Source organism: Thamnophis sirtalis, unplaced genomic scaffold (assembly GCF_051295495.1).
Source record: "Thamnophis sirtalis isolate CommonGarterSnake01/CBP01778 unplaced genomic scaffold, rThaSir2_p1.2 scaffold_6, whole genome shotgun sequence".
Taxonomy (NCBI): Eukaryota; Metazoa; Chordata; class Lepidosauria; order Squamata; family Natricidae; genus Thamnophis; species Thamnophis sirtalis.
In genome coordinates, this window is record NW_028261386.1 from 101963356 (window position 1) to 101980666 (window position 17311).

Genomic DNA, 17311 nt, shown 5'->3' on the forward strand with positions numbered 1-17311 from the left:
TCAAACCCCTTGAACTGCACTCTGACTTTCCGGGTGCCAATTACTGGAATCAGGTTGCCCTGATAGTCCCTTAATGTTAAATGACAGTCTTGTAATTGGCGTTTGGACAGCTGAGGCAAGAGACGTTTGATGGTGCTCCAAGACACTATGGACGTTGCGGAACCAGTGTCGAGCTCCATCTCACAGGGCTTCCCTTCTATCGTCACAGATAGTTGGATCTTCTTTTGCAGCAGGTGGCAAGAGAGGTCATGATTAGAATTGCGTAGGATTGCATGGCAGTCCGTTCTAGCTTTCTTGGTTCGAGATGGCCGAGACCGCTCGGCTTGGGACTCTGGAGAGGACATGGGCTGCGCTGCTCGGCACACCCGAGCGATGTGGCCCTTTCGTCCACACCGCTGGCAGAGGGCTTGTCTGAATCTGCACTCAGCTCTTTCGTGATTGCCTCCGCAACCACTACATGCAGATTTAGCGTTGCCCTTTCGCCGATGCCAGCTCTTTCTGTTCGCCTCCTCAAGGCGGTTAATGTCCTCATCCTGGGTGTCCGCATCGGAATCTTCACTTTCTGAGTCAGGTGAACCGGCCACAGTGTTAAAAGCGTTGGCAGCCTGCGTGGAAGGGGCAGACCGGGCCTTCGCGATGGTAGCTAGGGAAGCCTCAGCCATCTCGGACGCCCGAACTTCATCAAGGGCGGTTTGAAACGGAAGATCTGTTCTTGTCAGTAACCGCTTTTGAAGCTTGAGGTCTCGGATGCCACACACTAGGCGGTCGAGGAGAGCTTCATCGAGGTCTCGGAACTCACAGTGCAGGGCGGCTGATCGTAAGGCAGCAACGTAAGTGCTGACGGACTCCCCCTCAGCTTGGCTCCGCTGATGAAAGGCGTGCCTGCGGGCTATCTTGGACGGCGATGGGGCATAATGGCTTGTCAGTTTCGCCAGCAGCACGGGCCAGGGGACGGCCTTAATAGGTTCCGGAGCTGTAAGAGCCCTGGCAGTATGAAAAACATCTTTGCCACAGACGGACAGAAAAAATGCGCATTTCCGCTCGTCCGTCAGCTCGGTGAGGTCGTGTGCGACCAAAAAACACTCGAACCGAGCCGTGTAGGACTCCCATGTCTCAGAGCCATAGTTGAATGGCGCGAAATTCAACGTGGCCATTCCTGTCAGAGCCACGACGTCTCGTCGCGGGAAACTTAAGCGCGGTTCTAGTGACTCAGCGAGCGACTTCAGCAGTAAGTGACTTCAGCTTCTCGCACCTCAGTTTGGCAATCCCACCCTCGTCGCCAGTGGTGTGTACCAAGGACCTGTGGGTAGCCAGGAATGACTGAGGCTGAGACAGGAATAAAGGCTAACAAGTTTATTCCCTCAAAAGAACAAGCTAACAGTTCAGAACCGGCTTAGAACAGGAATGCCGCCGCTGCTCGTTGGACAGCTCCCTATTTATGCAGGAGCTGTCAAACGATCAGCCAATCAGATGTCGAATCGCTTCCCGCTTAAACTCCTTGTTTTGGCGGCTGCGCAGAACATAACAGTTCTCCCTCTGAATTTATATCATTTCTTGTTGTAGAAGGAATATATGATTAAATTATATTCCATTCATGCTTATATATCCTCTTTCTGTTGAAAAAACCTCTAAGGTAATGTATTACTATAAAACCTCAGTTGTGGCTATTGCTGAGCCCCAAACCTGCTCTTTTACTTACTGATTGATGAATGAATGTGCAATGAGAGGATAAAGATAGCATTTGGATCTTGTGGAAAGACAGAACAGTGGTTCCAGAAATTATACCAGATATGCAGGGCTAAATAGATGTCCAGCACTGCCAGTGATAGGACCATCTGACGACCATCAATGCTAAAGCTCCTTTCAGGAGAACACATTGCAGGCTAGGATCAATAATTGGATTTTGCTGCTTTTTCATCAGGAACTGTTGGAGACTGGAAGAATATTATGACAGTATCACAAAGTGAAAGGTTCAACAATATTGCTAAGGCAGAAATGAAGGATATACCTCTCAAATTCATCTGAGATATAAAAGAAATACCACTTACTCAGAATGTAAAGCTGCAGGAACCTCTCCAGGAGGACAAAGAGCAGACATGTACAAAACAACTAAATTATGTGTAGTTTATACCTATGCATTTTCTGTATGCATATGCACCACTTCGTATGATTTATCACCCCAAATGAGTCAGGATATACCAGAATGATTTCATGATTTCAGGATATACCAGAATGATTTCCAAGACAAATGAATGCTTTGTATTCTGGGAGAAATATATTTTGCAATGAGGAGAGAACAAAGATATGCTAATCAACAATGCTTAAATGATGAATAAAAATGCTTTTGGAGCAGCACTTTTTTTCTTGCATATACTAATTTGTATTGATTGGTTTTTAAAAAAAGAGATGGTGTTAGGGGGAAAATATTCAAGAGATAACACATTTGATTATATGCTTAAATTCAACAACTGTAACTGGTACCCACTGATGCTGTTGTATGGGCTAAATCAGAATGTATAGGTTTCTATATCATTTAGTAAGTTTAAGAGCTGAATAAATTTTCAGTTGATAACCTATATTATTTTATTCCTTTTTTTCTCTCTCAAGTACTTTTCCCCACTTTCCCCTTGTATTCATTTAAATCATTGCAATGTATGGAATTTTGTGGCACACATTATCATTATTATTCTTAATTCATTTGATATACTTCAGTAATAAAATTATTTTTAAAATTAAAAAGTTGATCAAATTTATTTTATTTTAAGTCTGATGCGATTAGACCACTATCAATGTCTTACAAACACAAAAAACATCCCTAGCATAAAGACTGAATAATTACAGTCATGAAATTATTATTCAGAATTGTCTTAAAACAAGAGCATAGAAAGGTATTCTTCAAATCAGTATAAAAGGCTCTTCAGAAAGACAGAATTCTAACCAGCTTCAAGGCTGGGCAAGCATTATCTCCAAAGAGAAATTCTCCTACACAACAGGGGCAATAATAGAAAGGCATCTCCTCCTAGCCTTGGTCCAGGGGTGGGTGCTGCCGGCGTTACTGCCGGTTTGCTTTGCGTGAGCTTTGCAATGCGAACAAGTAGCAACCCACCTCTGCCTTAGTCCTTCTCATCTCACAGAAGTGGAGGGTTACCAATTTTGTTTTTGTGTAATTCATGTTAGGCAGCTTAATTCAGTTTGAGTGAAGTGGTTGTAGAGATAGCTCTGTTGTGATCCTCTTGAATTTTAAGGTACCTCAAATTCAGGGGTGGGCTTCAAAAATTTCAGTAATGGGTTTTCTGCTTGGTTGCTGGGGATGTGTGACTATGGTGTGCATGGCCATGATGGGTGTGGCCTAGTTAGCCTCCTGCACCATGGTGGTGGCCCTCTGGGAGGGCAAAAACTGTCTCCTCCGGGCTCCAGAGACCTTCCAGGAGGCCCATGTTCCACCCTCCGTGCAGGCCCTGCACTTACCTCGCATCCAAAAAGAGCTGTGTGGAGATTCCTGGGAGGGATGGGGCGGGGTGGCAGGGGCGGGGTGGGGTGGGCGGGGCCATCCAGAGTGGGATTTGGAGATTCTCCGAATCGGTCATAATGTTAGATATGGGTTCTTCCACTCATCCCTGCTTAAATTACTGTTATGTCCCATGTGGCCTAATTATCACACTATGATCTCATCAATAATTTTATAAACCAGGTTTTATTACTGTTAACAGAATAGAGCGCACCTGGCTGGATATTCACATCATGTTTAAATTATAAAGTACAGCTTTCAGATCAAGCAGATCAAGCATGTTAAGTTCATTATTAAACAAACCAAATCATGTTCTATGTCATTTCAACCTGACATAGTGTCAGTGCTAAACTGAAGTTCAACTTCTCCCAGGTAATCTGTCCATGCCTGAATACTGCACATTAATCATTCTCGGAGATCTGGAGGCGAGTCATTCCATTGATTAATTGTTCTGTCAGGAAATTTCTCCTTAAGTTCTAGGTTGGTTCTTTCCTTGATTAGTTTTCATCTGTTGCTTATTGTTCTGCCTTCACGTACTTTGGAGAATAGGTTGACTCCCTCTTCTTTATGGCAGCCCTTTAGATATTGGAATACTGCTATCATATCAGTCCTTCTTTTCATTAAACTAGACATACCCAATTCTTGCAATCATTATTCAAATGTTTTAGCCGCCATTCTCCTAATCATCTTTGTTGCTCTTCTCTGTGCTCCTTCTAGAGTCTCAACATCTTTTTTATATCATGGTGATCCCAACTGGGTGCAGTATTCCAAGTGTGGTCTTACCAAGATCTTATAAAGTGGTACTAATACTTCACATGATCTTGATTTTGTCCTTCTGCTAATACAGCCTAGGACTGTGTTGGCTTTTCTGGTAGCTATAGCACACTTTTGACTCATATTTAAGTGATTGTTCACTTGAACTCCAAGATTCTTTTCACAGTTACTACTAATGAGCCTATTCCATAACTGTGCATTTGGTTATTCTTGCCTAAATGTAGGCAAGAATAACTTTTCCCACCATTGGTTTTTATTTTGTTAGATAGGAGGTAAGACTCTGCTATTCCTCAAGAAAGTAGGTTGGAATGGGACTATCAGGGGAAACCAAAGCAGCTTATCCTAGTGTAAGTGTGAGCAGCTTCCAGTTTACTCCAGTGTAAGCATGAGCAGCCATTCTTTCTGGAGGATCTTGTCCATTCCAAGGATAAAACATCAGACACAAACCAGGGTTATGGTGAAGCAATTGGTTTCTTCAGAACTATCATTGTTGTAAACCACATTGTAATTTTAGTGATTAGAACAGTAGAAAACATGATATATCCTGCACTTCTCACTCAATTTCAGATTGAAATTGTGAGTTGTCCATCTTTAATTCCCTTTAACAGAGCTGACTTCAACATACTAAGGGAGAGACTAAAAATATTTCATAGATAGGAATCTTAAAGGGAAAAACAATTCAAGATGTTTGGGAAATTCTGAAAAATGAGATCATAAAAGCAAAAGGAATAAATAGTCCATCTTACCAAAAAGAGTACCATGGGAGACAGAACAGTAATGCAGATCAAAATAGGCAAAAAATTGATAAGAGGACTGAAGAGGACTTAAAAGAGCTAGGATGGTTCCGATCTACAAAAAGGGGGAAAGTGGATTCAGCAAACTGGACACCGATCAGCCTAACATCAATAACTGGGAAAATCCTGGAAAAGATAACCAAGCAGGGAATGGGAATAGGATGGAATACAATGGAAATGGACATGGACATGGAAATGAATGAAATGGAATGGAATTCAACAAGGTATCTCAGGGGGCTGCCAAGATTGAAGGGGATTCTACAGAACATGTCCCAGATGCTAGTCTCATCTCTGTACCCATCAAGCATTCCATGTCCTTATTTGCAACTAGTTTGGAATGCCTTTTGTGGTATGGTAAAAGTAAGATACATGGTTACTTCCAAAGGCATTACATAAGGAATGGATTATTAATAACATGGAAAAAGTAAAAGAGAAATATTATTTATAAATACCAATGTGGCTTTCAACAATGGAAGCATTGACACATCCAAATATTAGTAACATGAAGAATGTTATCAGATATAAAGATATCTTAACAGAAAAGGGGGAACTAAAACAAAAGCAAGAATTTGAAGAACAAGGGATTGATATAGGGTTTTTTTGCAACTGCAAATCAAAGCAAGGTATGAAAAAGATAAGAGGGAATTTGGTTTTAACTTGGGAAACTCAGAGTTAGACAAAATGCTGATGGGAACAGAAGAAAAAATAATTAAGAAACTGTATAGGTATTTATTAAGAATTAGACTAGAAGAAGTGGTCAAGAACACTATGTTAAACTGGGCAAAGAATTTTGGTTACATGAATGAGCTAGAAAAATGGCAGCAACTATGAGAAACTAACCATGTCAACAGCCTATAAAGAAAACTTGTATAAAATATTTTGTAGATGGCACATGACACCGGAAAAACTAGCTAAGATGTTTAAAGATAAATCAGCGAAATGTTGGAAGTGTCAACAAGGCATACTATCATGTTGTGGCCCAGCAGGATCCGGTTGAGCTACTCATGGACTCGGATAGCGAGGAACCATATAAGTCTGCCATGGATGATGTGGAGGACCCTGGGCAGGGTTCAGACTCAGAGCAGGGACCAGAGAGGCTGGTTGGCCACCAGGAGGCACCTGAGGCATGGAGCAGTGGGGAGCAGAGATCCACCTCTGCTGGTGGGCTGCCGTGGACACAGGCGGGTGAAAGAAAGTGACTTTCACCGGCCTGTACTGGTGGGAAGAGAACCACGTGCCTCATCTACATCAGGAATTTTTCAGCTTTTAACCCTTTCTTAACTCTGCTCAAGTGATCATAAAGTCAGACTAGATGAGACACATGGTTTTCCTGCCTCCTCCTGTAGAGGGCGTTTTTTTAGAGGCTTTTTTAAACAGTTAAGCACTAAGCAGAGTCATCCACTGTGATTTTGGCAGCAACTACCTCTGCCTTTTTCCTTTTACATTCTTTTTTCTTTTCATGATGATAGTGGTGAGGCTCTGCCTCTCCTGCCTCCCCTGGCTGCATGTCCCTGATTTGATTATACATGTAACTACAGCAGCGAGAATTGTATATGCTCAAAACTGGAAATTAAATAAGGTACCAACAGAAGAAGAGATGATAAAAAAAATCTAGACTGTGCAGAGATGAAGAGATTGAAAATAAAGGTAAAGAGGAATCGGTCTACTTCAAGACATGTGGAAGATTTTATGTATGGTTAGAGAAAGACATACAGAAAATAAAGTAAGGGGAAGATATAGAACCCAGACAATACACCATTAAGTAAAAAAGGGGGGGAAGAGGGGGGAAATAGGAATGAAAATAATATATAAGTATATATTCAAAACTAAGATACAAATGAGGGGGGAAAATAATCAGGATAGATTTGAGAAGGAAAGGGAACAAGAAATTATATTCAATTATTTTTGGGTCTGCGGAAATACTACCCCAAGAAAATAAAAATTAAGAGCTAGAAGAGACATCTACAACAATAGAAAAAGAAAGGAAGAGAGGAGGAGAGGAGATGAAAGGAGGAGGAGGGAAGGAAGATAGAGGTGAGGAGAGGAAGATGGAAGGAGTTCAAGTGAAAAATCACTTAAATATGAGTCAATAGTGTGCTATAGCTACCAGACATGGCTCACATGTCCTGGGCATGCCTGTCATAAACATGACTGTGCAGAATCAGAGATTTGCGTTTATCCAAAAGAAAGCTGAAAGGAGTGGAGTGAAATTTTATACAGGGGGAGGGGAGATGAAGGAGGCAAAGTTAGGGTGACCAGACGTCCCACATTTGGCAGGACAGGTACGCATTTTCATCATTTTTCCCGCGTCCCGCCCGCTTCTCAAAAACCCCTGCTTTATTTTGGCGCTCGCTGGCTTCCCTGCCCATCATCAGCTGCCGCTAGCTCGCTCGTTCCATTCCCCCATCTATTCTATCTACACTAAAAATCTAAGCCAGCCCAGCCTGCCACTCACTGATTGGCTGGAGTCCGCTTAGTTTACCGCACGAGTCTCCATTTCATTTCAACCTTTTGCTTGCTGCAGCTTAACTGGTGAGTAACGGTACCGGTGGGAATCGGGAGGTGCTGGGGGGAGGAGACGGCCCTCCTCTCCTTCTCCCCCTTTGCGGAATTTCCCAGGTTGTGCCCGTCCCCTCTCAAAAGGATTCGGTTCGGCCACCGCTTCCTCCTCTGTGACGGTGGCTTGGAGCTGAACGGGAAGAAAAGGCGCTGCAGGCCTGGGGAGTGGGGGAACGGGAGGAGCGCTGGTGGTTTGTTTTTGGGGTGGGGGGCATGATGGGGAAGGGGGTGACTGCGCGGAGACGCTCAGAGGTGGGACCGTGCAAGCTCCCTTTCCCAGCGCACGCCCCTCTCAGCACCGTCCCCACCGACTACCAGGCGTATCCTCCTCTGAGCCTCTCCATTTTGTTCCGAGAACGGGCTGCTCAGTGAGAGGAAAGGGAGCTCCCTGGGAAGTGAGAGCAGCGAAGAGGTGATGCAGTTGCAGAATTCCCCGACACTTGCTTTTTTTTAACCCAGCCTACCTCGTAGGGTTGTTGTTACGGGGCTAGACTAGGAAAGGCAGCCTCTCTCCCATTTTCAAGAAAAAGTAAGGATGTCCATCTGGTAGAACAACCACCTGTGCAATTTGGTGGCGATCCACGAACGTTCAAGCCATGTAATGCGTGGGAATGCATAGAATAAAGTTAGCATACTTGAAGTGAAATAGGCTTTGGTTATGTTTAGGTTGCATTAGCTAAAATGTGCCAATACCGTCCTTGTTGGTAAGAATTTTTGTCATGTTAGAAGAATGACTAAGGCTGACAGCCTAATCTACTCTGTGTTAAATAAATAAAATGGATGGAAGGAAATGAAAGAATACAGAAAAGGTTGGTGAGGCATTTAGTGGCCTATGGATGAGAATGGTGGCTGTTTAGTAAGAAAATCTGTTTGGAATGTGCATATATATTCATATGTGGCCATAGCTCTGTTCTGGAAGTTGGTGTGCAAAGCTAAAATGAAAACCTGCCAAGCAAGTTAATGAGATTGTATGCAAAGTTGAAATGAAAAACTGTCAAGGAAGGCTTAGCACTTTTAGCCAAGGCAGAAGCTGAGTCATAAAGGAAATCAGCTAAGCAGTAAAGAGCTTTCAAAACATTTCCATTCAGGTCTCCCTCTCCACTTTCTTCTTAAAAAAATACACTTCTGGGTGATTCTTTTTCTCTGCTCTTCAACCTCCCTGTCATTCATCAAGGTAAGACACACATTTTTATACTAAGGTGACCAGATTTTCAGATTGGAAAAGAGGGACGCCTTTGACCGGGGTGGGTGGGTGGGGGGCTTGATTAAAATTTTTATACGGAGCAACAAAAATTTTCATACATCACAAAAATAGTATTGTAATATTTTTTTTATTTCAACATAACTACAATTTACAAATATAATACGTTTATTTACATTTATATTTATTAAATATATTGACAAAAATTATGTACAGTACAAATATAATACGTTTATTTACATTTATATTTATTAAATATATTGACAAAAATTATGTACAGAATAATTTTACTCTTTGGCCTATTTCTCACTTGAGTGAATTTTTTTTAGTAGATTGCTGTCATTGTTTAAAAGGTCATGAAATTTTTCACACGAATTTGTTAAATTATATTTGACACATAAAATGGCTTTCAAAGTCTTAACACTTAATTGTGATTTTTCTGATGTCCACACTTGATTTACCGTAGAAAAAACACGTTCAGTCGCAGCATTAGTTCCTGGTAAGGACAGCGCGTATTCCACAATTTTTAATACATTATTGTATGAAATATGGTTTGTTTGAAAATGATGAAATATTTCTAGCCATTTGTTCTCTATTGTCATTTTTGCTGATGCCCAAGATTCAACCTTTTCATTATTCATATATTGTTTTAAATATGATACCTCAGTAAAAAGATTAGTTTCAGAAATATCACTATTTGGGAAATTTTGATTAATATGGTCGAATGATTTTTGCACATTATGCCAATCGAGTTCTTTTTTTAATGCAACCCAATTAAAATGTTCAATATCGTTATAATGTACTGTCCACTCTTCTAAATAATCTACGCAGTTACTATAGAAGTTTTTAACATGATTCATGGTGTCTGCACGATTTATTGCACCTTGTTCTTCTAGCTGCCTTATAATATTACGGATAGTATGGGAATAAAAATATTTTCTAACCGCTCTTGACACTGAAATTTTAAATTATTAAGTTCATTTGCTACTTCGATTACCGAAATTTTGTCACCTTCAATAAGTTTTATACTATTTTGAAAAAGAGCTGCTTGATTGTGTACAAACTCTAGCCAAATTTTTGAAGATTCTTTTTCAAAAAACTCTTTTAAAATTCTAGGACATTTATCCTGTGATAGAAAGTAGGACTTCAAAGGATCGTATAGTTGCAAAATTCTTTCGACAGCTGGCAAAAGAGCTAACCAGCGCGTTTTACTGTATCCAAGCATTTTGCGATATTCGACTTCCACATTTTCACAAAATTCTTTAAGAATTTCAACGCGCACAGTGTATATATAAAAATAAGAATATATTTTAACAATAATATTTTCCACATCTATGGGCAACAGGTCAGCAGCTGTTTGAATGGCATTATGTATTATGTGCGCTGCACAACCAACACCAATAATGTTTTGATTAAGCTTTTTGTTTAATTTATAAAAAATATTATTTGTACCCCTTCTCGCTTTTCCTCCAAAATTTGCATTCCTATTGTCTCCACAATATGCAATTATTTTGTGTTTTAAATTGTTTTGTTCCAAAATATTAACAATGGAACTGAAAATTATTTCCGAAGTTTCGCCAGGCAAAGAAACAAAATCTAATATTCTAATTTGTATTCCAGTTTCCGAATCAAAAAATCTAATAAGGGTTGGAAATCGATTTTTTTTTAATGCAACCCAATTAAAATGTTCAATATCATTATAATGTACCGTCCCCTCTTCTAAATAATCTACGCAGTTACTATAGAAGTTTTTAACATGATTCATGGTGTCTGCACGATTTATTGCACCTTGTTCTTCTAGCTGCCTTATAATATTACGGATAGTTATGGGAATAAAAATATTTTCTAACCGCTCTTGACACTGAAATTTTAAATTATTAAGTTCATTTGCTACTTCGATTACCGAAATTTTGTCACCTTCAATAAGTTTTATACTATTTTGAAAAAGAGCTGCTTGATTGTGTACAAACTCTAGTCAAATTTTTGAAGATTCTTTTTCAAAAAACTCTTAAAATTCTAGGACATTTATCCTGTGATAGAAAGTAGGACTTCAAAGGATCGTATAGTTGCAAAATTCTTTCGACAGCTGGGAAAAGAGCTAACCAGCGCGTTTTACTGTATCCAAGCATTTTGCGATATTCGACTTCCACATTTTCACAAAATTCTTTAAGAATTTCAACACGCACAGTGTATATATAAAAATAAGAATATATTTTAACAATAATATTTTCCACATCTATGGGCAACAAGTCAGCAGCTGTTTGAATGGCATTATGTATTATGTGCACTGCACAACCAACACCAATAATGTTTTGATTAAGCTTTTTGTTTAATTTATACATGTACAGTCCATAGATCTGAAGGAATGATTGTGATTAATAGCATGAAAAGACATAAGTCCTTCTGCTAATGCTAATTTCTTTTCTTCGTCTGCATAAGTTGGTTTATGAAAATATTCCTGCATTCTGGAGGAAGATGCAGCAGCATCTACATATCTTTTATGTTTCTGCGTCTCCAAGTGCTTTGTAATATCATGCCTCCCACGGTGCGAAATAGAAAATTCACCATTACATTTCTCACATCTTACTATGTGATCGCTTTTGGTTTTTTTAAGAAAAGGAAATTCACTTCTTAGATCATCATTGAATTTGCATCCTCTTTTCTTACTCATTATGTTAATAATCTAAAAAAAATTAAAATTATATGATTTTATACGATATAAAATTCAATGAGGGTGAAACACACCAAATCTGGCAAAGCTGCCTTGCACCAACCTGGCCTGCCCATAGAATAGCAGCCACTTTGAGACACATAAACCTGGTCTGAACATATTGCATCACAAAGATTTGCAAAGATCACATTTGCAAAAAGGAACATTTCTTGTAAATACATTTTATAAACAATTTAAAAATAAAAATCCCCCCAAAATAATAAAAAAGGTATTCTATAAATAAAAGAAATCCTTAAAAACCATTGTTAAGTATTACACCAGCAATAATTTATACTGTCACCATTTCAAACTATTCCACACAGAATAAATTGAAGTAAAATCATTTTTAAAAATTCTATACTCAATACTTTGAAATGGACTCAGGAGTCATGATTGACACTGAGTGAATTTGTACTTTTAATAATCAGGAAGATACAATGGCATTGAAAAAAGTGACTGATGACCATTTTTCACACTTAGCGACCATCAGAAATACGAAACTGTTACCAAACATCAACATTTTGATCGCGTAACCATGAGGATGCCACAACAGTCGCTAAGTGTGAAAATGATCGCTAAGTGTGAAAAATGGTCATCAGTCACTTTTTTCAATGCCATTGTATCTTCCTGATTATTAAAAGTGTTTACACAAACCTAAACTCTGGCTCAGATATGTAGACGACACTTTCATAATCTGGCCACATGGGAAAGAACAACTGGACATCTTCCTTACACACCTCAACAGCCTACACCCCAAAATACAGTTCACCATGGAAACAGAAGTAAACAACCAACTCCCCTTCCTGGACGTCTTAGTCTACAGGAAATCTAACGGCTCCCTAGGATACACCATCTACCAGAAGAAAACACACACTAACCGCTATCTGCACGCACTCTCACACCACCACCCAGCCCAGATCAATTCCGTAGCCAAGACACTCATCTCCAGAACAAAACGCCTAGCTGATGAACAACACCTAAAAACCGAACTACACACTCTCACCAACGTACTGACATCCAATGGATTCCAAAGAAATAAGATCACCAACCTAATCCAAAAAGAAACCCCCACCAAAGTCCAGGACAGAGAACAAGAAAATGGAAAAGCCCTCCTCCCATACATAAAAGGCACCACAGACAAAATCAGCAAAATCCTCCGCAAACACAACATCAAGACAGCATTCTGCATAGACCGGAAAATATCCACCATCCTAAGAAACCCCAAAGACAAAATTGAATTAGAAAATCAAGGAGTATATGAAATCCCATGCACTACTTGCCCCGCCACATACATCGGACAGACCAACAGAAGAATAAGTGCACGCATTGAAGAACACAAAAATGCAATCAAAAAAGAAGAACCAACTTCTTCCCTGTTCCAACACCTCAAAGCCACAGGACATAAAATTGACTTCAATAAGGCAAGAACCATCGCCAAGGCCGAACACTTCAACAACCGTATAATCAGGGAAGCAATCGAAATAGAAAAACACCCACATAGCATGAATAGGCGTGACGACACCTCCCGCCTGCCAGCCCTTTGGAAACCTGCCCTCATTAACAAACGAATCCCAAACATGAAGAATGAGACCAGGCCCACACTCACAATAGCCACACAAAATACTACCAAAAAACATCCACAAAGAAAACAACCAAAAACACAAACTGATGAGGAGGCACGACCCAGAACCAGAAGCCAGACTGCTAAAGCACAATCAGCCTCTTCAAAACCCCTCCTACCCTCACAGGAAACACAACCCCCCAAACAATCAGAACAGAACACCCTTCCACCAAATATTGACACACTTCCACCTAATCAAGAGACACCCAAGCCCCCATTCAATCAGTTTTAATCCCCTACTGGCAGTTAAAACTTAACCCCCTGCTGGCAGTTAAAATTTAATCCCCTACCAGCAGTTATAAGGGACAAACAGCCAAGATCCCACACTAATCCTGGAAACACCAAACCTGAAGTAGTCAGCAGCAGCCTGAAGATGACGAATGTGACTTCGTCGAAACGTCGCCAAGACATCTCCAATTCTACACGGGAGAAAACCCGAACAACTAGAGACCTACATACTAACACCCGCGAAAACCTCAGAAAATATATATATATATATTTTATATATACTAATATATATATTAGTATCATATGTATAGACAAAGAGAAACTGAAATAGGTCGGGGGGAGAAGTGTATTTACAATGGATGTATATTAAGGTGGAAATGTACAGAAGTAAATTGTTTTGGCCTTTTTTAAAAAAAAATGTTTAATAATTTTTTTTTTAAAAAGCAAAAGGACAGAAGAGAGATATTTTCAGGCTTGCAAGAATCTGTGACTATACTCTTTCCACAAAGGTAGCATTAGTACTCGTGGTTGGTGCTTCTTGTCAGGGTAATAACGATTTAATAGCTGACCACCTGCTGTTGTAAGGCTGTAAACCGAGCTGATGAAATGAGAATGAATCAGCAGGGTTACTGCACTTTATGAAGCTGCCTATATAAGAGAGGCCGTGTGAGGGCATATCTCTCTCTCCTCATCTATCTCTGGGTGCTTCAATGCTATAGTTGAGGATTGATTGCTTTATTTTGACTAGTACATGTATGTATATATTCTTTGTATATAAAACATTGTTTGAAAGACAAACTTCTATTTACTGTATTTTGCTCCTGTGACCATCTCAAAATGGTCACACTGTGAGCATTCTGACACTTCTTGTCTGAACTATCATGAAGGACTCACAATATGCAACTATCTGTTTCTGCATATCATTCACAAACTTTCTCTCATCCTCATTTTGGGCAGCAATAATTCTCTTACATGGGTTTGTTCGCTTCCACAGCTTCCACAGCTTCTTCCATATCTTTTCCCACCAAGCATTCTTTTTCATATTTTTCACATCCAGACACACATTTTATTCATACTTTAGAAACAAGTCTCTATATCCCATAGTCATCGCCAGATGGGCCTCTTAGATATAGATCTCTGTCATCTACCATGGTTTTCAAGTAATGCTTTTCTTAGTAAAATAGAGAAGTTACCTCCATTTCTGCCATTCTTGTTACTTAGGTTATTACTTAATCTACCATCTTCTTTAGCTCTTTTTTTAAAAAAGGACTTACGATGCTGATACACTGTTTGACTAAAGACAACCTTCCTTAAATATTTCAGGAACAGGAATACAAAAACATTGAAACAGTATTATAAATAAAGTTGATTTTTAGAATGATGACTGACCGCCAGAGATTCTATAAGACAAAGTAAGGTAAGAAAAGAATTGCAACCAGTATGTTCTTAGTACTGTAATTCAAACTTTCTCTTCCATGTAGAACTCTTAGATAGCAAGAAGAGTAGCAAATTTACTATTTCCAATGGAAACCTTCGTGGGTGAAAATTGAATTCATGAAATTAATTAAATAATTAGGTAAAATAATCTAATGATATATGTGTTTTTCTTCATGTTGCCAAGAATCATGATTTTGAAAAAATTGAATTAATTCAGCATTGATAATTAATATAGGAACTATTTTCAATTTCCCTATTCTATCAACAGGACAAGAAATGGAGCCATCAGACAAGGACCTATATCTACACAAAGGGTGTTATTTTATACCAGTGCTGTCCTCACCTGAAAATATAGATTCATTGGAAAGTTTTGAAATCCGAGATGATGATACATTTATAATCACATATCCTAAATCAGGTAAATTCAAAGATGTCTTTCAGGATAGTGTAGGTTTTATATCCAGTGCTTTTATTCAGTTTTTCAGTGCTTGGTTGCTATATCATGCTGTAAACAGATTTTAACATTTGGCATAGAAGATAAAACACAGGTGAAATAAAGCTGCAAATCTGTATTTTGACCATTTTAAATTTTACTTTACAAAGCTGACTTTTTCTCATACAACCATCAAATATTTTAGAAGAAGCAGTTGTCTTTATACATCTCTGAAATGTTTACTATAGGAAGATTGACTAAGTTAGAACATAAAATAATAGAATTGGAAGGGATCTCAGGAGTCTTCTAGTTCACACCCTGCTTGAGCAGGAGATCCTATACAATTTCAGAGAAGTGGCTGTCTCTAGTTACTTCTTAAAAGCATCCAGTAATGGAGCATCACAACTTCTGAAGGCAAGCTATTCCATTGATTGGTTGCTTTCACTGTTAGGAACTTTCTCCTTAGTTCTAAGTTGCTTCTCTCCTTGATTAGTTTCTATCCATTGTTTCTTGTCTTGCCTTTGGGTGCTTTGGAAAATGGCTTGACCCCCTCATTTTTGTAGAAGTCCCTCAACTGTTGGAACAGTGCTATCATGTCACCCCTAGTCCTTTTCATTAGACTTGACATGCCCAATTCCTGCTGCTGTTCTTTGTATGTTTTAGCCTACAGACCCCTAGTCATTTTTGTTGCTCTTCTCTACACTCTTTCCAAGGTCTCAACATATTTTTTACATTGTGGTGACCAGAGCTGGATGTAGTATTCAAAGTGTGGTTTTATTAAGGTTTTGTAAAGTGCTACTAGAACTTCACTTGATCTTGATTCTATCTGTTAGTGCAGCCTAGGATCTCATTGGTATTTTGCTGTCACCATACATTGTTGACTCATATTTACATTATTGTCCACTAGGACTCCAAGATCTCTCTTATAGTTACTGGGATTAAACCAAGTTTCATGCAGTTGGTTTTTCTTGCCTAAGTGAAATATCTTACTTTTATCTATGTTAAATTTCATTTTGTTAGATAAGGGCTGATATTTAAATCTGTCAAGATCTTTTTGGACCTTGACCTTGTCTTTCGGGTTGTTGACTATTTCTGCCATCTTAATGTTGTCTGCAAATTTGATGAGCTCCCCTTCAATTCCCTCATCCATATCATTTATGAAGATATTGAAGAGTACTGGAACCTTTGGGTTCCTCACTGGTTACTTCCCTCCATGTGGAAGTAGTTCCGTTGAGGACTATATGTTGAGTACTGTTTGTCAGCCAGTTGCAAACCCAACTAGTGGTAGTGCTATCTATCCCATACTTTATTAGCTTGCCAAGAAGTAGTTTGTGATTGAATTTATCAAATGCTTTACTGAAATCTAAGTATACCATGTTCACAGCATTTCGCTCATCTACTAATTTGGTCATTTTGTTGAAGAATGAAATAAGATTTATTTGGCATGACCTGTTTTCAGTGAATCCATGTTGGCTTCTGGTCATAATGCTGTTTGCTTCTAGGTCCATGATGGCGAACCTATGGAGGGCAAAAAACAACCGAATGTGCAAACCGGAAGTTCCCTCCAGAGGGTGAAAAACAGCCCTCAAACCAAAAGTCGGTTCCCGAACTTCCAGGTTGCCCACAGTGCCATTTTTTGCCCTACAGCGAAATTTCTGGGTTGCCCATAGATCTGTTTTTTACCCTCCAGAGGCTTCCTGGAGGGCCTCCAGGGGAGGCTGGGTTTTTTTTTTTTTTGCCCTCCCCAGGCTCCTAAAAAGCCTCTGGAGCCTAGGGAGGACGCAAAACCAATCCATTTCATGCCAAAAGTGTGGGGGAGGGGAATGGCAGGGGTCGTGCGTACATTCATGTGAAGGTTGCGCACATAGAATATGGGTGCGGGCATGCCTGCACATGACCCCTGCTGCATCCCCCCGCTTTTGGCACATGATGGGAAAAAGGTTAGCCGTCACTGTTCTAGTGATGTTCACAGATTTGTTGCTTTTCGAAGATCTTCCCAAGTATTGATGTCAGGCTGATTGGTCTGTAATTTCCTGAATCTGCTTT

The 17311-nt window shown here is 39.6% G+C and overlaps 1 protein-coding gene across 1 annotated transcript in view; it reads left to right on the forward strand.

Annotated features, from left to right (window-relative positions):
* The first annotated feature begins 15107 nt into the window (after positions 1-15107).
* LOC148045124 (amine sulfotransferase-like) overlaps positions 15108-17311 on the forward strand; it is a 12504-nt gene continuing 10300 nt past the window's right edge. Inside the window, exon 1 of the mRNA XM_087718586.1 lies at positions 15108-15250. Within this exon, the coding sequence (XP_087574712.1) occupies positions 15109-15250 (142 nt within the window). The 5' untranslated portion in view covers position 15108. The remainder of the gene's footprint in view (positions 15251-17311) is intronic.